The sequence below is a fragment of the Balaenoptera borealis genome, assembly GCF_965194805.1.
Source record: "Balaenoptera borealis genome assembly, chromosome: 20".
Classification (NCBI taxonomy): Eukaryota; Metazoa; Chordata; class Mammalia; order Artiodactyla; family Balaenopteridae; genus Balaenoptera; species Balaenoptera borealis.
This window is the reverse complement of record NC_138879.1, coordinates 48,074,316-48,096,790: the sequence shown is the minus strand read 5'-3', so window position 1 is coordinate 48,096,790 and position 22,475 is coordinate 48,074,316. Positions and strand designations below refer to the sequence as shown.

The window sequence follows — 22,475 nt, the reverse complement described above, 5'->3', positions numbered from 1 at the left end:
CAAGGTAGAAAGTTGACAACTGAAGATCAATCAAATCAGATAAATTGCGTCTGAGGTGGTATTTATAAGTCAGGATGCTTCTTCGGTTGGAAAGCCAGACTTCTATTCACCAAGAATCGTATCGGTTTCTGCACTTTTCAGGAATGCGGTAACTGTGCAGGGCAGAGGTCCGTTTCGGCATTCCCCTGCAGACGTGAACAAACAGTGTTAACTCAGTGTTGAGAGCACATTCGTTCCCTGCCTCTAACCAGGTGGGAGACAAAACTTCCCTGGCCACACCTTCCACAGGAAGTAGACAAGGAAGTGATTCTCAGACTGAGTGAGCTCTTTCAACTGAGATAAGAATGCAGGCCATGTGGGCTGCATTTAGAAGTAGAAGAAAGGGAGTTCATTCTTGTAGTGGAAATGATGGGCCCTGCAGGGGTTCTTCCCCACCTACCACCACCCAAACCCCCCCAAAACAGGCTCTGGGGTAGTAACTGACATTCCAGGGATGGTAAATGATTCCTTTGGGTTAAACTTTGCCCCCTCACTCTGGCCTGCCTGCCTGTGCCTTTGGAAGGATTCCTTCACCTCCTTAAACTTCACCAGTTGGCACTGCTAATCCCAGAGGCTGAGAGACTGGCACAGAGGCTCTCTCTGTCCCGGATCCCAGGTCAGGGCACTGCTAGAGGACAGAGAAGCCCAGGAACAGGGATGCCGCAAATTACTGCTGCTGCACTGGCCCAGAGCAGCACTGCCAGTCAGCCCTTCTCTCCCTCTCCTCGGCAGCTTATCCAACCATCATTTTCCTCAAGCTCCTGCCCTTCCTTCCCTAACCCCGGCTCTTCCTAGAATCCAAATATTTCCACCCTGGCAACTAGCAAGGGTGGGGGGCTGGGGGGATGGAGGAAATGGAGGGCGGAGCCTAGCCTAGGGCAGCTGCAGCAGCATTTCCTTGACATATATTGAATTTTAAAAATTCATGTGAACTTTGCATTCTGCTTCAAAATCTTTTCCTAGCTATCTCTTTTAATATAAAATAACATTTGAAATAACTTAAAAGTATAATACTTGAATTTTTTTTTTAATTTTACAAAATGTCAAGTGAAACTGTCAGTTTTACGATCCAGGAAGATGTGCCATTCTATTTTGTGGCTCTAACGGTTACTGGCACACTCCACTTTATTCCTCTTTTCAACAAGTATTTATGAACATCCTACTATGTGCTCGAACATAGGAGATATAATAGTGAGTAAACAAGTCAGAGACCAGGCTACAGGGAGCCCTCAATGAGGATTTTGTTAAAGTGGAAAACTGGAAAAATTGGAGTTATCCAAAGGAGGGAAACCAGAGGTAAGGGATGTAGAAATGGGTCAGCCAATGACCCACAGACTAAGAATGAACTGACAACCTGGAGAGGAGGGGATTGTTGCATCCTGACATCCAAGGGATGTCCAGCATTATTTCCTCCCAGACCTGCACCCTTTCCTGTATGCTCCTGGTCTGTGCACAGCACTGCCCTAAACTCACTGTATAAAACAGGAACTTAAGAATCATCCTCAAGCCATGCCACTCCACCTCCCCCACCCCCCAACAAGTCCAATTAATCACCGAGTTCAGAATGGCTTTCACATTCATTCATTCCTTTCCATTTCTTTTATCCCACCCTGGTTGGAGTCACCATCATCTCTACCCTGGGTGACATGATGATAGCCTCATGACTATTTTCCACTTAGTGGTCAGTCTGTGATTTTTTTTCTTAATAAATTTATTTATTTATTTTTGGCTGCGTTGGGTCTTCGTTGCTGCGCGCGGGCTTTCTCTAGTTGCGGCAAGTGGGGGCTACTCTTCGTTGTGGTGTGCAGGCTTCTCATTGCGGTGGCTTCTCTTGTTGCAGAGCACTGGCTCTAGACACGCGGGCTTCAGTAGCTGTGGCACGTGGGCTCAGTAGTTGTGGCTCGTGGGTTCTAGAGCGCAGGCTCAGTTGTTGTGGCGCACGGGCTTAGTTGCTCCACGACACGTGGCATCTTCCCGGACCAGGGCTCAAACCCATGTATCCTGCACTGACAGGTGGATTCTTAACCACTGCGCCACCAGGGAAGCCCCTGTGATTGTTAAAATACAAATTGGATCATGTCATTCCCCTGCTTAATACCATCCAGTGGCTCCTCCTTTATTAGGTAGGGGCATAATTCACGATATGACCTGTAGGCCTCTTCATGGTCTCCCCTTGTCTACTCTCCAGATTCATTTCATGGTACTTTCTGTTTCACTCTTTTCTTTTTTTCTTTTTTTTGTGCTACGCCACGTGGCTTGCAGGATCTTAGTTCCCCGACCAAGGTTTGAACCCCTGCCACCGCAGTGAAAGCACTGAGTCCTAACCACAGGACTGCCAGGGAATTCCCTGTTTCACTCTTTGTGTGACTTTATTCAGTTTATAAAATATGCCATGGGGGCTTCCCTGGTGGTGCAGTGGTTGAGAATCTGCCTGCCAATGCAGGGGACACGGGGTTCGAGCCCTGGTCTGGGAAGATCCCACATGCCACGGAGCAACTAAGCCCATGTGCCACAACTACTGAGACTGCGCTCTAGAGCCCGTGAGCCACAACTACTGAGCCCGCGTGCCACAACTACTGAAGCCCGTGCGCCTAGAGCCTGTGCTCTGCGCGCAAGAAGAGAAGCCACTGCAATGAGAAGCCCACACACCGCAACGAAGAATAGCCCCCGCTCACCACAACTAGAGAAAGCCCTGCGCACAGCAACGAAGACCCAATGCAGCCAAAATAAATAAATAAATAAATAAATAAAATATGCCATGCTCCTTCCTTTCTCAGGACCTTGCACAGACAATGCCCAATGCCTGCTAGGCTATCCATTCTCCACTGTTTCCATCTTCCTGGCTCCCCTCCTCCTATTCCACCCCCTTTATCTTATACCTTCTCACTTCTCAGTGCTCATTTCCAACACTTCTTTTCCTAAAGACATTTCCATGACCCTCCCCCTACAATTAGGTCAAATCTTTCTGTCTTTTCATTGGAAGTATTTGTTACGAGTTTAATTGAAGGACCAATTATGAGCACTTGAGGAAAGTCTCTAACATGAAATATTTAGAATATGAAAAATGGGAAAACACAGAGAAAGCAAAGACTATTCATGGAGAATAAAACTTCAGAAAAACTCATTATTTTCCTCAGAGAGATAAGGGAATATATCGTAAGCATGAAATAATATACTACCAAAATTAAAAAAAGAATTCAGACAGAACTAAACAGAGTATATGAAATTTAAAAGTGTGATATTGGAAATGAAAAATTCATGGAAGAGTTGGAAGATAAAGTTGAGAAAATCTCCCAGAAAGAAGATATTAGGGACAAAAATGAGACAATCATGGTACCAGTCCAAGAAACCCAACATCAAAATAATGGGAGTCCCAGAAAGAGAAAACTGGGGGAAAAAAAAAGAAAAAAGAGGACTTCCCTGGTGGCGCAGTGGTTAAGAATCTGCCTGCCAATGCAGGGGACACGGGTTCAAGTCCTGGTCTGGGAAGATCCCACGTGCCTTGGAGCAACTAAGTCCATGCACCACAACTACTGAGTCTGTGCTCTAGAGCCCGCGAGCCACAACTACTGAGCCCACGTGCCACAGCTGCTGAAGCTCACGCGCCTAGAGCCCGTGCTTCACAACAAGAGAAGCCACCACAATGAGAAGCCCGTGCACCGCAACGAAGAGTAGCCCCCGCTCACCACAACTAGAGAAAGCCGGCACGCAGCAACGAAGACCCAACACAGCCAAAAATAAATGAATAAATAAATAAATTTATAAATAAATAAATAAATAAATAAAGTTGTTTCCTGAAGATGGAAATTCCTTCTTAAAAATAAAATAAAATAAAGGTAAAAAGGAAATCATCAGTGAAATCATGAAAGAAAAAGTTCAAAACCAACGAACACGAGTTGCCATATTGATGGATCCATGGAATTCCCAGAATAGTGAAAGAAAGTAGATTCACATCAAGCAACAACAGAATTAAGTTTCAGAACATTGAGATTAATGCTTCAGAGGGGAGGGAAAAGTTATATATAAACACCAGGAATCAAAGTGACATCGAACTTCTAAACATCACACCAGAAGCTAAAAGGCAATGGAGCAATTTCACCAAAAATTGGAAAGAAAATTATTTAAAACTAGAGTTTGGTACCCAGCCAAACCATCAATCAAGTATGAGGGCAGAATAAAGGTATTTTCAGACATGCAAAGTCCAAAAAACTTTATCTTCCATATACCCTTCTCAGAAAACTGCTAGAAAATACACTCCATCAAAATGAGAGAGACAATCAAGAAAAAGGAAGAGGGAACCCTCTTGTACTGTTGGTGGGAAGTAAATTGATACAGTCACTATGGAGAACAGTATGGCGGTTCCTTAAAAAACTAAAAATAGAACTACCATATGAGCCAGTAATTCCACTACTGGACATATACCCTGAGAAAACCATAATTCAAAAAGAGACATGTACCACAATGTTCATTGCAGCACTATTTACAATAGCCAGAACATGGAAGCAACCTAAGTGTCCATCGACAGATGAATGGATAATGAAGACGTGGCACATATATACAATGGAATATTACTCAGCCATAAAAAGAAACGAAAATGAGTTATTTTTAGTGAGGTGAATGGACCTAGAGTCTGTCATACAGAATGAAGTAAGTCAGAAAGAGGAAAACAAATACCATATGCTAACACATATATATGGAATCTAAAAAAAAATGGCTCTGAAGAACCTAGGGGCAGTATAGGAATAAAGACGCAGACGTAGAGAATGGACTTGAGGACACGGGGTGGCAGGGAAGGGTAAGCTGGGACGAAGTGAGAGAGTAGCATTGATATATATACGCTACCAAATGTAAAATAGATATCTAGTGGGAAGCAGCTGCATAGCACAGGGAGATCAGCTTGATGTTTTATGACAACCTAGAGGGGTGGGATAGGGAGGGTGAGAGGGAGATGCAAGAGGGAGGGGATATGAGGATATATGTATACATAAAGCTGAATCACTTTGTTGTACAGCAGAAACTAACACAACATTGTAAAGCAATTATACTCCAATAAAGATGTAAAAAAAAGAAAAAGGAAGACCCAGATATAGAAAACAGGAGATCCAACACAGAAGAGAAGAACTTCACAGTTCGATTGGTGAAGGGGGATCCTAGGAAGAGAGCTGTACAACCAGCAGAGAGGGAAAATGATATATACTACAGCAGGTCACAAAGCTCTGGGAAAGACTTTTTTTTGAGGGGGAAGGTGAAATTGATAGACTACCTTATATGTCTGAACATTTTAAAAGAGATTTAAAAACTAATGAAGAGCCAGAGGAGAAGTTGGCAGAGTCCATAGAAAACTAAGCAAATGCAGCTATTAACTATGGGCAAAACAAACAGTTGCATAGGAAAATAAATGTAATCATAGCTTACTACTTGAATAAGCTGCAAATCTGTGGGTACCATCTGTATAGACAGGCATAATAAAGTTTTTTGCATGATTGATTTTTTTTTTTTACATTTTAACTTCATGTAAATTACTGAGGACAGATAGAAGGCAGTGGGGGTGAGTGCACTCGACAGAGGGGTGGGAGAGATAATAATTTAAGGGGGGTGGGGACTTCCCTGGTGGGTCCAGTGGTTAAGACTCCGCGCTCCCGGTGCAGGGGGCCCGGGTTTGAACCCTGGTCAGGGAACTAAGATCCTGCAGGCCACAACCAAGACCTGGAGCAGCCAAACATATAAATAAATAAATAAAAATTAAAAAAAAAAAAAACTTAAGGGGAAGGGTGAGGGGAGGTGCAGGTTTCCTCCCTGTAGCCTGGATCCTTAGCAAGGGGTAGGGCTGTATCTGAAGCCCTGGGAAATAAATGATCATCTCAGAGGCTGGGCATGCACTCCAATACTGTGTCTTTCACAGAAAGCTGGGGAGGGTACACTAGGTCATGGCTTTTAGAGCCAGACTACTTGGATTTAAATCGCAGATTTTCCACTTATTAGCTATGTGGTCTTAGGCAAGTTACTTGACTTCTCTGTGCCCCAGTACCCTCACCTGCGTAATGGAATGATAGTAATAGGATTATCATGAGAAGTAAATGAATTAATGTTAATGTGCTTAGAAAAGTGCCTGGGGGTGTCTTCCCTGGTGGCGCAGTGGTTAAGAATCTGCCTGCCAATGCAGGGGACACGGGTTCGAGCCCTGGTCTGGGAAGATCCCACATGCCGCGGAGCAACTAAGCCCGTGCACCACAACTACTGAGCCTGAGCTCTAGAGCCCGTGAGCCACAACTACTGAGCCCGCGTGCCACAACTACTGAAGCCTGCGCACCTACAGCCCGTGCTCTGCAACAGAAGCCACCACAGTGAGAAGCATGTGCACCGCAATGAAGAGTAGCTCCTACTCGCCACAACTAGAGAAAGCCCGCGCGCAGCAACGAAGACCCAACACAGCCAAAAAAGAAAAGAATCCGCCTGCCAGTGTAGGGGACACATGTTCAATTCCTGGTCCGGGAAGATCCCACATGCTGTGGAGCAACTAAGCCCATGCACCACAACTACTGAGCTGGCGTGCCACAACTACCAAAGCCCGCATGCCTAGAGCCTGTGTTCCACAACAAGAGAAGCTACCGCAATGAGCAGCCCGCGTACCTCCGCAAGGAAGTGTAGCCCCTGCTTGCGGCAACTAGAGAAAGCCCACGTGAAGCAACGAAGACCCAAGGCAGCCAAAAATAAATATATTAATTAATTAATTAATTTTAAAAACACAACACTGTAAATCAACTATAATTCAGTAAAAAAATAAAAATAAAAATAAACATAGGGGGCTTCCCTGGTGGCGCAGTGGTTGGGAGTCTGCCTGCCAATGCAGGGGACACGGGTTCGAGCCCTGGTCTGGGAAGGTCCCACATGCCGCGGAGCAACTAGGCCCGTGAGCCACAACTACTGAGCCTGCGCGTCTGGAGCCTGTGCTCCGCAACAAGAGAGGCCGCGATGGTGAGAGGCCCGCGCACCGCGATGAAGAGTGGTCCCCACTTGCCACAACTAGAGAAAGCCCTCGCAGAGAAACGAAGACCCAACACAGTCATAAATAAATAAATAAATAAATAAATAAATAAATAAAAAGAACGTGAATTTCTTAAAACAAAAACAAAACAAAAAAAAAAACATAGGGGCTTCCCTGGTGGTGCAGTGGTTGAGAATCTGCCTGCTAATGCAGGGGACACGGGTTTGAGCCCTGGTCTGGGAATATCCCACATGCCGCGGAGCAACTAGGCCCGTGAGCCACAATTACTGAGCCTGCGCGTCTGGAGCCTGTGCTCCGCAACAAGAGAGGCCGCGATAGTGAGAGGCCCGCGCACTGCGATGAAGAGTGGCCCCCACTTGCCACAACTAGAGAAAGCCCTCGCACAGAAACGAAGACCCAACACAGCCATAAATAAATAAATAAAATTAAAAAAACAAAAACAAAACCCATAAAAAGCGTTTAAAAAATAGTGCCTAGGGGCTTCCCTGGTGGCGCAGTGGTTGAGAGTCTGCCTGCCAATGCAGGGGACGCGGGTTCGAGCCCTGGTCTGGGAAGATCCCACATGCCGCGGAGCGACTGGACCCGTGAGCCACAATTGCTGAGCCTGCGCTCCGCAACGGGAGAGGCCGCGATAGTGAGAGGCCCGCGCACCGCGATGAAGAGTGGCCCCCGCTTGCCACAACTAGAGAAAGCCCTCGCACAGAAACGAAGACCCAACACAGCCATAAATAAATAAACAAATAAATAAATAAAATTTAAAAAAGCAGAAATAATAACATTAGTATCATTAATTTAAAAAAAAAATAGTGCCTAATACAGAGTAAATGCTATATAAGGGCTAGCTATTATTACTGCATGCACAATTATGTAAATATTGAGTATTAGTCTCACCAAAATAATAATGTAATCATATTGAGAGGGTGGGGTAGTGGAAGGGTGTACATGTGTACGAGAGGCCAAGGGGATAGTTGGACTTCCACTTTTTTTTTTTGTCTCTCCACGCCGCTTGCAGGATCTTAGTTCCCCAACCAAGGATCGAACCCACTTCCCCTGCATTAGAAGGCGGATTCTTAACCACTGGACCACCAGGGAAGTCCCTACTCAAACTTTCTGAGTCTGGGTTTCTCATAAGTAAAATGAAGATAGTAATACCTATTTTGTAAGGTTGTTTTGAGGGTTAAATTAGCTAATTTATTTATTAACTTTTTATTTTGAAATACCTTTTAGACTCACATGGAAGTTGCAAAAATAGCACAGAGCGCATAAAGATAAACATATAGATCGATGGGATAGAACTGAGAGTCCAGAAACAAACAAATGGTCAGTTGATTTTTGACAGAGAGGAAAGAGTACCTTTTTAACAAATGGTGCTGGGACAACTGAATATCCACATGCAAAAGAATGAATTTGGACCCCTATCTCACACCACACACAAAAATGAACTCAAAGGGAATCATAGACCTACAGGTAAGAACTAAAACTATAAAACTCTTAGAAGAAAACATAGGATTACATCTTTGTGACTTGGGTTAGGCAATGATTTCTAAGATTTGACACTGAAATCATAAGCAATAGAAGAGAAGATTTGATGAGTTAGACTTTATGCAAATTAAAAACTTTTTTGCTTCAAAGAATACCATCCAGAAAGTGAAAAGATAATTCAAAAAACAGGAGAAAAATTTTGCATATCATATATATGACAGGGAACTTGTATCTAAAATATGTAAAGACAACTCAATTTTTAAATGGGCAAAGGATCTGAAAAGACATTTCTACAAAGAAAATATATATGTATTACAACAGGGATGAACCTCAAAAACATGCTAAGTAAAAGAAGCCAGTCACAAAGTGACAAGAGTCACTATTCTATGATACCCTTTATATGAAATATCCAGATCAAGGAAATCTGTAGAGACACAAAGTAGATTAGTAGTTGCCTAGGGCTGAGGAGTAGGAGGTGGGAGGATGTGGGGAGTGAGTGCTAAGGAGTACACGGTTTCTTTTGGGAATGATGAGAATGTTCTGGAACTAGGTAGAGATAATTGCACAATTCTGTAAATATACTAAAAAACATTGGATTGTATACTTTAAACAGGTGAACTTTATGGAATGCAAATTATTTCTCAATAATGCTGTTTAGAAAATAGTACAGAGAGTTCCTGTGTACTCTTCACACACTTGAGAACTTCTTACATAACAATAGTAGGACAATCAAAACTGATATTAGTACAATACCATTAATGAAAACAGACAATATTAGAATTTTACCAGGTTTTAGAATAATGCCTGGCACATAGTGGACCTTATACAAGTGGTAAGGACTTCACTACAATGACAATGATGAACATCATAAAGATGATGCTGCACTTTCTATTGCAGCCAGGTTGATTGGCTGGTTGTTTTCCTAACATGCCATGCTTGTTTCTCTTTCTAAACTCTAACCCTAGTAGTTACCACCACCTGGGATTCCTCTTTCTTTCCTCTTTCTCTACCTCCTCAAATCCTTCATATCCCCCACCTCCATCACATCTTTAATAATGCTCCTCTCTCTTCTTTGAACTATATGAACCTCCACACCAGCCGATATTTGCCTGGACTCTCCTTTGCATATTTCTCATTTTCTCTTTTGAGTCCCAAATTCCCAACTAGATGAAGAACCTGTATGGGTTACAAGTCCTCTGCATCCTCCACAATAAACTTGGTGTGAGTTCAAACAAACTTATCTGTTAAGTCAGATTCAAAGTTGTTATCAGAAAATAGAGCAAGAGGCATGAAAATTAAAACAAGGAAGGCAGGAGATGGAGGGCAATTCAAGCAGCAAGACATAGACAGAGCCTGAGGGAGTCAAGAAGCATTTATAGGGTATTCATTATACACTTCATAGGGTAGTCGTTGCCAGAGAGATAAAATAGGAATGAAGATGGAGGGGGAAAAACACCCAGCAATGTTGTTCCCCAAGGCCTCTTTTACTTTTGTAGGTTCATTGACTAACTCCTCCTTGACATGATATGCAGGGTTATATACCCTGGCCCCGAATTCCCATCACAGGGCATTGTGAGAGCCTGGGTTCTCGTCTACCACCCAGTTTCCTGGGGAGGTCCTTGAGGTTGGCTTCCCCCTCCCACCCCCCCGCTCCCGGCGCCCCCACTCCCTTCCCCTCTTCACCCCCCCCACCCAACGCTTGATACAATAGTAGGCATTCAGTAAATGGTTGTTGAATGAATGAATGAATGTATGAACAAAAGACTGATTGACTCGTAGTACTGCACCTCAAGTCTACACATATGAGACTAGACACAGAATAATGTGCAAACTTCGACAAATTTAGTAAAACTCTGGAGGCTTGGGCTTCCGTCGGACAGACGCGAGTCGCTGCTGAGGCCCCAGAGACAGCTCCAGAAACGCGGAAGGCGGGGCTTGCGCCTATTCCGACCACACCCCCTCGCGTCCAAATAGTCCCGCCCGTGGATCCGCCCCCTCCGGCACGAATTGCAATTCTAATTGGTGAACTCTCTAATCCGTCTGAGCACACCGGTGCCTATTGGGTCAACTGCTGAAACCGGGTTGCGCACTTCCTGGCTTTGGCAACGCGGAGCGGACGTCGACTTGCCGCCATTGCCCTGCAGGGAAGCGGCTGTTTGTGTGAGGGGCTGTAGGGGTACGTGGCGGGCTTTAAGGGCCGGGCTGCGGGAGGCGCGCGGTTGGGGTCGGGCTGAACGGCCGGAGGGATCGGGCCGGGCTGGACACACTCTGAGCGAGGCGGGACTGCAGGCCGTGGGTTTCGACGTGTTCCTGCTGCCCCTCTTGCGGGCCCGGGCCCTGTCGTTAATTTTTTTCTTCCGCTGCTCCCCAGATTCTCCGGGTATGGCCGGAGTATTTCCTTACCGAGGGCCGGGTAACCCGGTGCCTGGCCCTCTAGCCCCGCTGCCAGACTACATGTCGGAGGAGAAGCTTCAGGAGAAAGGTGAAGAAAGCGTGCGGGAGCGGCGCCTGAGGGCGGGTGTGCGCGTGCGCGCAGCGGGTTTGGCCCCTTTCCCCGTTTTGGCAAGTGTCAAAACATTAGGTGTTAGCGCGCTTATTGGCCCCCATTTATTTTTTACATCTAATCAAGTCTCTAAAACCACCTATTTAAAAAAAGTAAAAGCGTCTATCATTTGCAGGCACTGATCCAGACGATGAGGATACAATAGCGATACAGACAAAACCCCTTCCCTTACAGGGTTTAAGTTGCAATGAGGGAGATGGACAGTAAAAAAAAAACTTTAATTATGTTATGACAGAAATGCTAGGCAATGATAAATGTGATGAAGAAAAAAAATAAAGCAGAGCGAGTAGACAAGAGAATTGTCAGGGAGGGCTTCTGCCGGGTGCCTGCCCTCTGTCATACATCCTGACAGGAGATTACCCTAGGGCAAGAGGCGGGGGTGGTTAGGCTAAGGGTGTGCAGTTCTTTAAACTGAGGTGTCCTTGTAGCCCGAAAATGGCAGCAATTGCAGGCCAAGCGCTATGCGGAAAAGCGGAAGTTTGGATTTGTGGATGCTCAAAAGGAAGACATGCCTCCAGAACATGTCAGGAAGATCATTCGAGACCATGGAGACATGACCAACAGGAAGTTTCGCCATGACAAAAGGGTGTACTTGGGGTAAGGAACATGCTGGAAGTCTTTCATTTGGGGTTTGGCCCCTTTCCCTTCTCCCTGTCTCTTACGTTTCAGTCCTAGATAGCTGCTCTGTCATTTTGGGACTTTAATGTTCTGTGACAGCTCATCTGAGTGGTTATCAAAGAAGGGAGAAAATCACTAGAATTTTGTCATAATTTCCAGATCTTCCAGTTTTGCTTTTTTTTTTTTTTTTTTTGGTAAATTAATTTTTATTGGAGTGTAGTTGATTTACAACATTGTGTTAGTTCCTCCTGTACAGCAAAGTGTGTCAGTTATATGTGTATATATATATATATATATCTCCACTCTTTTTTAGATTCTTTTCCCTTATAGGTCATTACAGAGTATTAAGTAGAGTTCCTTGTGCTGTACAGTAGGTTCTTTTTTTTTTTTTTTTTTTTTTTTTTTTTTAATTTTTTAAAATTTATTTTGGTTGCGCCGGGTCTTAGTTGCGGCACGCGGGATCTTTAGTTGCAGCATGTGGACTTCTTCTTAGTTGCGGCATGCGAACTCTTAGTTGCGGCATGCCTGTGGGATCTGTTTCCCTGACCAGGGATCGAACCTGAGCCCCTGCGTTGGGAGCATGGTGTCTTACATACTGGACCACCAGGGAAGTCCCAACAGTAGGTTCTTATTAGTTATCTGTTTTATATATAGTAGTGTGTGTTTGTCAATCCCAGTCTCCCAATTTATCCCTCCCCCACTTCCTCTTTGGTAAGCATAAGTTTGTTTTCTACATCTGTGACTCTGTTTCTGTTTTGTAAATGAGTTCATTTGTACCACTATTTTTTAAGATTCTACATATAAGCGATATCATATGATATTTGTCTTTGTCTGACTTACTTCACTCAGTATGACAATCTCTAGGTCCATCCATGTTGCTGCAAATGGCATTATTTCATTCTTTTTTATGGCTGAGTAATATTCCATTGTATAGATGTATCACATCTTCTTTATCCATTCATCTGCCGATGGACATTTAGGTTGTTTCCATGTCCTGGCTATTGTAAATAGTGCAGCAGTGAGGATCAGGGTGCATGTATCTTCGAATTATGTTTTTCTCTGGCTATATGCCCAGGAGTGGGATTGCTGGATTATGTGGTAGCTCTATTTTTAGTTTTTTTTTTTTTTTTAAATGTTATTTATTTATGTATATATGTATGTATGTATGTATTGGCTGTGTTGGGTCTTCCTTGCTGCGTGCGGGCTTTCTCTAGTTGCGGCGAGCGGGGGCTACTCTTTGTTGTGGTGCGCAGGCTTCTCATTGCGGTGGCTTCTCTTGTTGCGGAGCATGCACTCTAGGCGTGCAGGCTTCAGCAGTTTTGGTGCTCGGGCTCAGTAGTTGTGGCTCGTGGGCTCTAGAGCGCAGGCTCAGTAGTTGTGGCGCATGGGCTTAGTTGCTCCGCGGCATGTGGGATCTTCCCGGACCAGGGCTCGAACCCGTGTCCCCTGCATTGGCAGGCGGATTCTTAACCACTGCGCCATCAGGGAAGCCTTATTTTTAGTTTTTTAAGGAACCTCCATACTGTTTTCTATAGTGGATGTACCAATTTACATTACCACCAACAGTGTAGGACAGTTCTCAGTTGTGTTCTTTATTGCCCTGATTTTTTTTCCTGATCTGGGACTGGAGCTTTGAATTTGTCCTGTTGATGCTTTGATAAGATGTCTCTATCTTTGAGTGGGTTAAAGCCCAGAGCAGGACACCTGTACATTCCTGTTTCTTGTAATTCCTAAGTGACCAGAATCTTCAGGTTCGGGGGTAGTTAACTCTTGAGGTCTCTGTACACTTGTTTTTCTGTGTCCCCAAGGTGGGTGAGTACAGCTACAAATACCTTAGCAGATTCCTTTTCCATTTTTACACAAAAATGTTAGCCACTTGGGCTTCCCTGGTGGCGCAGTGGTTAAGAATCTGCCTGCCAGTTCAGGGGACAAGGGTTCGATCCGTCGTCCGGGACGATCCCACATGCCGCGGAGCAGCTAAACCCGTGCACCACAACTACTGAGCCTGTGCTCTAGAGCCCGCGAGCTGCAGCTACTGAAGCCTGCGTGCCTAGAACCTGTGCTCTGCAACAAGAGAAGCCACCACAATGAGAAGCCCGCGCACCTCAACGAAGAGTAGCCCCCGCTCGCCGCAACTAGAGAAAGCCCCCATGCGGCAGCGAAGACCCAACACAGCCAAGAATAAAATAATAAAATAAATAAATAAATAAATTTATTAAAAAAAAATGTTAGCCACTTAATGAACTGGTCTAAGACAGCTGTGGAAGTTTTGTTTATTTCAAAAATATTTTTGAGATCTGTGCTGTATGCCAGGGATATAGCGGTAAACGGGAAGTAATGGCCTTTCTGGAGCTTATAGCCTAGTGACATAATAGACAATGGTTAAAGTGTGGTGAACATTTTATTATTTTTTATGGAAAGCTATGGAGAGAATAGACTGTGAGGTAGCCTAAAAGTTGTCTGTTAAGGGAACAGCTGTTGATTTAGAGGGACTGAAACCCAGTATTGTGGGACAGTGATGTTTAAGAAGAAAAGTGGCACAGCTGGAGGTGGGGAGGCAGAGTTCCTGGTCACGGAGGGCCTGTGTACTAACTTTGGGGGTTTGGACTGTAAGACCGGTTTTCTGTGGAATGTGATACTGTGCTACCTTGTGGCTTCTCTGCATGGCACAGGTAGCAGAACACCTTGTCACTTCTAATCATCTGTCTTCCTGTTGTTGCAGTGCCCTAAAGTACATGCCCCATGCAGTCCTCAAACTCCTGGAGAACATGCCTATGCCTTGGGAGCAGATTCGGGATGTGCCTGTGCTGTACCACATCACTGGAGCCATTTCCTTTGTCAATGAGATTCCCTGGGTCATTGAACCTGTCTACATCTCCCAGTGGGGGTGAGAAGGGCTGGAACATGGTGTGTGGTGGTGGTGGTTGCGGAGGCAGTGGGTAGAAACCGTTATGTGCCATTGTCGACTTCCAGGTCAATGTGGATTATGATGCGTCGAGAAAAAAGAGACAGGAGGCATTTCAAGAGGATGCGTTTCCCCCCTTTTGATGATGAGGAGCCGCCTTTGGACTATGCTGACAACATCCTAGATGTTGAGCCACTGGAGGCCATTCAGCTAGAGCTGGACCCTGAGGAAGATGCCCCTGTGTTGGACTGGTTCTATGACCACCAGCCATTGAGGGACAGCCGGAAGTGAGTGATGGTCGGAGTTACCACTCCTGTGAGGGTTTTGGAACTCCAGAAGGGGTCCTGGGAGAGCAAAGGGTAGTATGGCTTGGCTAGCTAGTATATCTACCTGACACGGGCCTCTCTTTTTTCCCTAGGTATGTGAATGGTTCCACTTACCAACGCTGGCAGTTCACACTGCCTATGATGTCCACTCTCTACCGCCTGGCCAATCAGCTCCTGACAGACTTGGTAGATGACAATTACTTCTATCTGTTTGATCTGAAGGCCTTTTTTACCTCCAAGGCACTCAATATGGCCATTCCTGGAGGCCCCAAATTTGAGCCTCTTGTCCGAGACATCAACCTACAGTAAGTTGGAGAGAGTAGAGATTTTAGGTACCTTGGGTTAAATAAAATCTAATCTTTTTTTAAAAAATTTACTTATTCATTCATTCATTGGTTCATTCATTCATTGATTGGCTACGTTGGGTCTTTGTTGCTGCACCGGGCTTTTTCTAGTTGCGGTGAGCGGGGGCTACTCTTTGTTGCAGTGCAAGGGCTTCTCACTGCGGTGGCTTCTCTTGTTGCAGAGCGCGGGCTCTAGGCTCACGGGCTTCAGTAGTTGCAGCCCGTAGGCTCAATAGTTGTGGCTCGTGGGCTCTAGAGCACAGGCTCAGTAGTTGTGGCGCACGGGCTTAGTTGCTCCGCGGCATGTGGGATTTTCCCAGACCAGGGCTCGAACCCGTGCCCCCCTGCATTGGCAGGCGGATTCTTAACCACTGCGCCACCAGGGAAGTCCCATGAAATCTCATCTTGATCCTTAAGATCCCATTGTAGTTTCCAAACTGCCCAACTAGTCTGCTCATCTTTGATTTTGCACCCTAGGGATGAAGACTGGAATGAATTCAATGATATTAACAAGATCATCATCCGGCAGCCCATCCGCACTGAGTACAAGATTGCTTTTCCTTACTTGTACAACAACCTTCCACACCATGTCCACCTCACCTGGTGAGAGAGCTAGAACCTAGCTGGGGGAAAGGAGAGATGGGCATTTAGGTTGGGCCAGGGCAGGAGTACCTTGGCTGACTCTTCTTTCATTTTAGGTACCACACTCCTAATGTTGTGTTCATCAAAACTGAGGATCCTGATTTGCCAGCTTTCTACTTTGATCCTTTGATCAACCCAATTTCCCATAGGCACTCTGTCAAGGTGAGAGGAAGGGACGTTTGACCTCAGCTCTTCAAGAGAGACTTCCTGTCCGGGCAGAAGCATTACTAGATAAAAATTCAGCTAGAGGGAGACATGTTTTCCATCCTTAAGTGTTCCCCTCTAGCTGTAAGCTAACGTGAGAGTTTGGCACTTGGCTGAGACCAAGTTATTGGTATTATCTTGTTTCTGTGATTATCCATTTGGGTTTTATCATTTCTCCTCTGGGACTCTATGTGGTCTTATTCTGGTCTGTTTCCAGTGCGTTCTTTTTTTTTTTTTTTTTTTTTAATCCTCTGTTGAGCTGTAATTCACTACCACACAATTCACCCATTTAAAGTGGATAATTCGGTGGTTTTTCGTTTATTCACAGACTTGTGCAACCATCACCACAGTTAATTTTAGAACATTTTCATTTCCTCAAAGAGAAACCCTGCACCCATTAGTAGTCACTGTATTTCCCTTGAATCTTCCTTGCCTAGGTAACTGCTAATCTGCTTTCTGTCACTGTAGATTTGCCTATTTTGGCCATTTCATATAAATGAAATCATCCAGTATGTGGTCTTTTGCGGCTGTGTCTTAACACTTAGCATAACGTTTTTGATGTTGATCCATGTTCCATTATGTTCTTAACATGAACAGATCTCCTTCCCCAAGCCCAGTTTTTGGAGCTTGGACAGGAGGTGATGCAGCGTTCACCTCTTCCTGGTATTGGAGGGTCCTCTGGGAGACCTTTTGCTGGTGAGCCAGTTGGGATGTGAGGAGTGCTGCTTACTTTCCTGGGTGGCCCTGCCTTGTTCTCTGCTCCCTTGGCCCCCTTTGCCCTGGCCCTTCAGGGTTTCTCTTGTCAGGCAGCTCAGTTTCCATGGCAGATGTAGCCACTGCACTTGGCCCCAGAGAGTTTCCCTCTGATCCCAAGTGTCTGCCCAGTTCAATGGGAGCTAAATACACCCTCGGGGGTTCTTCTTTCAGAGTCAGGAACCATTGCCAGATGACGACGAGGAGTTTGAGCTCCCAGAGTTTGTGGAGCCCTTCTTGAAAGACACACCCCTCTACACAGACAATACAGCCAATGGCATTGCCCTGCTTTGGGCCCCACGGCCCTTCAACCTACGCTCTGGTCGCACCCGCCGGGCCCTAGACATTCCTCTTGTCAAGAACTGGTAAGGCGTCTACCTGCGGTGGGGCGGGGGGGGGCGGATGGTAGTGGATGTACAGGAGGAAAGACTCCAGCTGGGTGGGCGTACAGCCTTTAGCAGAGCAGCTGGAAGGAGAGACGGGCCAAGCTCTGGTGGGCTTGTTTTTTCAGGTATCGGGAGCATTGTCCTGCTGGGCAGCCTGTGAAAGTGAGGGTCTCCTACCAGAAGCTGCTTAAGTACTACGTGCTGAATGCCCTGAAGCACCGGCCCCCTAAAGCACAGAAGAAGAGGTGAGGTGCCCTAGGGCCCCTACTCAGACCTTTTCCGTTCCAGAGATAATCGGGAGTCTAACTCTCACTCCTTATTCCCACCCCAGGTATCTGTTCCGTTCCTTCAAAGCCACCAAATTCTTTCAGTCTACAAAGCTGGACTGGGTGGAGGTGGGGCTGCAGGTTTGCCGCCAGGGCTACAACATGCTCAACCTTCTCATTCACCGTAAAAACCTCAACTATCTGCACCTGGACTACAACTTCAACCTCAAGCCCGTCAAGACGCTCACCACCAAGGTACCTGCCTTGGACCTTAGGGGTCTCCTGGGCTGAGGGGTAGACTGGCTTTGCCCTGGCCGCTAAGGAGGGCATACATCCAGTCCAGACTACTGCTGACTAACGTTGTTTCTGTCCTTGGCCTCTTTTCCAGGAACGAAAGAAATCTCGTTTTGGGAATGCTTTCCATCTGTGTCGAGAGGTTCTGCGCTTAACTAAGCTGGTGGTGGACAGTCATGTGCAGTATCGGTTGGGCAATGTGGATGCCTTCCAGGTGAGGCTAGGAATTCCCAGTCCCGGCTCCAGGTGGGGAAGCTGGGTGAAGCCTGGGCTGATCGTGGATCTGGCTCTAGCTTAAAGCTTGATGGGGCAATTGTGTTGCAGCTGGCAGATGGGTTGCAGTATATCTTTGCGCACGTGGGGCAGCTGACGGGCATGTACCGGTACAAATATAAGCTGATGCGGCAGATTCGCATGTGCAAGGACCTGAAGCATCTCATCTATTACCGCTTCAACACGGTAGGACCCTGCCCTCGTATATTCATGTTCTCAGATCCATCTTAATTTTTACATCTAGTCAGTACTCTTTCCAGGCACCTGTTTGGAGAGAGGCTCTGAGTGTTTCATTACTGCCCTCATCTTGTGAATCTCAACACTTCCGCTCAAAGCCCACTTTTAGGTCTAAATAGAGAATCTCAGTGACTGGTTTCTTCATTTACTCCATTTTAGATATGGAGGTCTCAGAGTTTTCACATTTTTTCCCTTAACTGCCATATATGTGCTCTTTGCCCCACCTCTGCCCAATTTTCTGTTGTTGTCTGAATGAATTGCTAACTTGTATTCTTGACTTCTGCTTGGAATCCTAGGGCCCGGTAGGGAAGGGCCCTGGCTGCGGTTTCTGGGCTGCTGGCTGGCGGGTCTGGCTGTTTTTCATGCGTGGCATCACCCCTTTGCTGGAGCGATGGCTGGGTAACCTCCTGGCCCGGCAGTTTGAAGGTAAGTGGTTTTCTCCGTGTCCATCTTCTCCCATTATCACTTCAAGGGTAGATCATGTGTGTTCCTGTTCTGTCCCTTGTCCTTGTTCGAGACTGAGAATCCCTTCCTGTTGGATTGCCTCTAAGACCCAGTCTCCAATGAGTCTGACCTCGTATTCTGGGTCTTGGGCTTCGCTTTGGGGCCTTGAGGCTATCGAGCATTTACAGGATGGAAATTCCTCAGAAGCGTAGTTCTGAATATCTGACGTATCTTGTCTTGCATGTGCTGGGCTTTGTTTATACTTACTGATTTCATTATAACCATGGTAAACAGCAGCATGAAGGTAGAGACGCTTATCAGGAGCAACAAATCTTGCTTTTACTCACTTACACTTCTAGGCCGACACTCAAAGGGGGTGGCAAAGACCGTAACAAAGCAGCGAGTGGAGTCACATTTTGACCTTGAGCTTCGGGCAGCTGTGATGCATGACATTCTGGACATGATGCCTGAGGGGATCAAACAGAACAAGGCCCGGACAATCCTGCAGCACCTCAGTGAAGCCTGGCGCTGCTGGAAGGCCAATATTCCCTGGAAGGTGGGTGTCTCCCCAACTCCGAGGAGGCATAGACATCATCTTCCTGGGCTCAGGATGACCACTTCTGGAATGTCTTAGGGGACCATGTGGCTCCCATCACTTTCTCATTGTGCCTTTTGCACTTTTAGGTCCCTGGTTTGCCAACACCTATAGAGAATATGATTCTTCGATACGTGAAGGCCAAGGCTGACTGGTGGACCAACACTGCGCACTACAACCGAGAACGGATCCGCCGTGGGGCCACTGTAGACAAGACTGTTTGCAAAAAGAACCTGGGACGCCTCACTCGGCTCTACCTGAAGGCAGAACAAGAACGGCAGCACAACTACCTAAAGGTTGGGCAGAGTAGGCTGGGCTTGGTGTGCGGGGGTGGGCAGGAGGGTGGACTGCAAAGTTGGGACCGTACCTTGCCCTGGTGGGACTGGGCTGTGGTGGGAAGCTAATTCTCATGTCCACCTTGCAGGACGGGCCTTACATCACAGCAGAAGAAGCGGTGGCAGTGTATACCACCACTGTGCATTGGCTGGAAAGCCGTAGGTTCTCACCTATCCCATTCCCCCCACTCTCCTACAAGCACGACACCAAGTTGCTCATCTTGGCCTTGGAGCGGCTCAAGGAAGCTTACAGGTGAGAAGTAGAGTAGACAGGCTCCTGTGGGGAGGTGACGGGGGGAGAATGGCATCATCGTCAGAGTCCAAAGAAAGAAGGCCTTTCTGGGGATGGCTTCTTCTTGGTTTTCCCTTTCACCTTTACTCTTGCCTTGTCAGTGTGAAGTCTCGGTTAAACCAGTCGCAGAGGGAGGAGCTAGGTCTGATCGAGCAAGCCTATGACAACCCCCACGAGGCATTGTCCCGCATCAAGCGTCACCTCCTCACACAGAGAGCCTTTAAAGAAGTGAGTCATATACCTGCCACGTTTTCCTTTGGCTTTGTGATTCATTCATGGCACCCAGGGTGGCAGGTTGCCTCAGATGATTGGTGGGTTGGTGTGAGCCAGCTTCCTTGTCCCACAGGTGGGCATTGAGTTCATGGATCTCTATAGCCACCTGGTGCCAGTGTATGATGTGGAGCCACTGGAGAAGATAACTGATGCCTACCTGGACCAGTACCTGTGGTATGAAGCTGACAAGCGCCGCCTTTTCCCACCCTGGATCAAGCCTGCTGACACAGAACCACCTCCTCTGCTTGTTTACAAGTGGTGCCAAGGTAAAACTTTTCTGGGATTGCCCTTGAGGAAGGGAGATGAATTAAGTTCTGTGTGAAAAATCTCATCCAGTCAGCATAATTAGTTTACTTTCTTGGTGCATGGTACCAAGGAAACGGTGTTGATGTTACATTGAGCACAGCTGACTCTCCTAGCAATACAGATGAATGAATGGAGTGGTTGTGTGATCGGGTTATGAATGTGATAGCTCCTGTAGGCACTAGTTTTGAAAGGGAATTTCTAACCTGCTGGAGACCTGTGTTTCCTACTCCTCAGGCATCAATAACCTGCAGGACGTGTGGGAGACAAGTGAGGGCGAGTGCAACGTCATGCTGGAGTCACGATTTGAGAAGATGTATGAGAAGATAGATTTGACCCTGCTTAATCGGCTGCTGCGCCTCATCGTAGACCACAACATAGCCGACTACATGACAGCCAAGAACAACGTTGTCATCAACTACAAGGTGTGTCTTGGGGGCAGGGTGGCAAGGAATTGGGGGAGGGGTGGTTGTCTGGCCCACTGAGTTGGGATTTGCTGGGGGGGAGGGCAAAAGAGGATGGGCCCCGAGAAGCCTGGGACTTGGCCATGGATAAGAGTTGTCTTTCTTTCTAGGACATGAACCATACGAATTCATATGGGATCATTAGAGGCCTGCAGTTTGCCTCATTCATCGTACAGTACTATGGCTTGGTTATGGATTTGCTTGTGTTGGGATTGCACCGGGCCAGTGAGATGGCTGGGCCCCCTCAGATGCCAAACGATTTTCTCAGTTTCCAAGACATAGCCACCGAGGCTGCCCACCCCATCCGTCTCTTCTGCAGATACATCGATCGCATCCATATTTTTTTCAGGTGAGGGCTTGCCTGGATTCTTATCCTTGCAGGGTGTTGAGGTATATGCCCAGGTTCTGGAAGCAGCTCTTGTACTTGCTGCTGGGTTGGGGCTCTAAAATGGGATGAAGTCCTGTGAGTAGGGTGCAGGTTGGGGGTGGCCCCCGTCTGTGGAGCTGTAGACCTCATGAGATCCCAGTGTACTTGGCCCTCAGCAACGCACCTTGTCTGGTGTAGGTTCACAGCAGATGAGGCTCGGGACCTGATCCAGCGTTACCTGACAGAGCACCCTGACCCCAACAATGAAAACATCGTTGGCTATAATAACAAGAAATGCTGGCCCCGAGATGCCCGCATGCGCCTCATGAAGCATGATGTCAACTTGTGAGTCTAAGTTGGGGCCGTGGGAGCTGGAAGGATGTCAACCTGAGGGACCCAGAGGACAATTAGAGGGAATTTATAAGGTGCTGTCCTGGGTGGGAGGGTGTACTCTGTCAGGATATCATCAGTCTGGCCTTTGAAGGGAAGTTCCTTCTAGGAGACTGATGTGACCCTATGTTCTCTGTGGGCAGGGGTCGGGCAGTGTTCTGGGACATCAAGAACCGTCTGCCACGCTCAGTGACTACAGTTCAGTGGGAGAACAGCTTCGTGTCCGTGTACAGTAAGGACAACCCCAACCTGCTGTTCAACATGTGTGGATTTGAGTGCCGCATCCTGCCTAAATGCCGCACCAGCTATGAGGAGTTCACCCACAAGGATGGGGTCTGGAACCTACAGAATGAGGTACAGCCTGGAGCGGGACCAGGGGGTAGTAGGAGTAGCATTACCATGCCTGTACATCCTGCGTAGGTGGGGGTGAGGTATACTGCACACCTTTTCATCGTCAGTCGGTTGAGCTCTGTTGGGAGGGTAGGGCTAAGTGGTGGTTCTTGTTCCTGTGGCAGTTCCAGAGATAGTTAACCTTGACCTTATGGTTTAGGTTACTAAGGAGCGAACAGCTCAGTGTTTCCTGCGTGTGGATGATGAGTCAATGCAGCGCTTCCACAACCGTGTGCGTCAAATTCTGATGGCCTCTGGCTCCACCACCTTCACCAAGGTACATA

The 22,475-nt window shown here is 46.7% G+C and overlaps 1 protein-coding gene across 1 annotated transcript in view; it reads left to right on the top strand.

The window, feature by feature from the left end:
* Positions 1 to 10,587: 10,587 nt before the first annotated feature.
* PRPF8 (pre-mRNA processing factor 8) overlaps positions 10,588 to 22,475 on the top strand; it is a 35,456-nt gene continuing 23,568 nt past the window's right edge. Inside the window, exons 1-24 of the mRNA XM_082370513.1 lie at positions 10,588 to 10,703; positions 10,899 to 11,009; positions 11,519 to 11,687; positions 14,431 to 14,595; positions 14,682 to 14,900; positions 15,032 to 15,244; positions 15,761 to 15,886; positions 15,982 to 16,087; positions 17,057 to 17,247; positions 17,394 to 17,513; positions 17,600 to 17,789; positions 17,923 to 18,042; positions 18,153 to 18,287; positions 18,635 to 18,764; positions 19,142 to 19,338; positions 19,467 to 19,673; positions 19,802 to 19,965; positions 20,106 to 20,232; positions 20,351 to 20,543; positions 20,818 to 21,005; positions 21,155 to 21,393; positions 21,610 to 21,756; positions 21,945 to 22,155; positions 22,352 to 22,468. Coding sequence (XP_082226639.1) covers positions 10,910 to 11,009; positions 11,519 to 11,687; positions 14,431 to 14,595; positions 14,682 to 14,900; positions 15,032 to 15,244; positions 15,761 to 15,886; positions 15,982 to 16,087; positions 17,057 to 17,247; positions 17,394 to 17,513; positions 17,600 to 17,789; positions 17,923 to 18,042; positions 18,153 to 18,287; positions 18,635 to 18,764; positions 19,142 to 19,338; positions 19,467 to 19,673; positions 19,802 to 19,965; positions 20,106 to 20,232; positions 20,351 to 20,543; positions 20,818 to 21,005; positions 21,155 to 21,393; positions 21,610 to 21,756; positions 21,945 to 22,155; positions 22,352 to 22,468 — 3,774 coding nt within the window. The 5' untranslated portion in view covers positions 10,588 to 10,703; positions 10,899 to 10,909. The remainder of the gene's footprint in view (positions 10,704 to 10,898; positions 11,010 to 11,518; positions 11,688 to 14,430; positions 14,596 to 14,681; positions 14,901 to 15,031; positions 15,245 to 15,760; positions 15,887 to 15,981; positions 16,088 to 17,056; positions 17,248 to 17,393; positions 17,514 to 17,599; positions 17,790 to 17,922; positions 18,043 to 18,152; positions 18,288 to 18,634; positions 18,765 to 19,141; positions 19,339 to 19,466; positions 19,674 to 19,801; positions 19,966 to 20,105; positions 20,233 to 20,350; positions 20,544 to 20,817; positions 21,006 to 21,154; positions 21,394 to 21,609; positions 21,757 to 21,944; positions 22,156 to 22,351; positions 22,469 to 22,475) is intronic.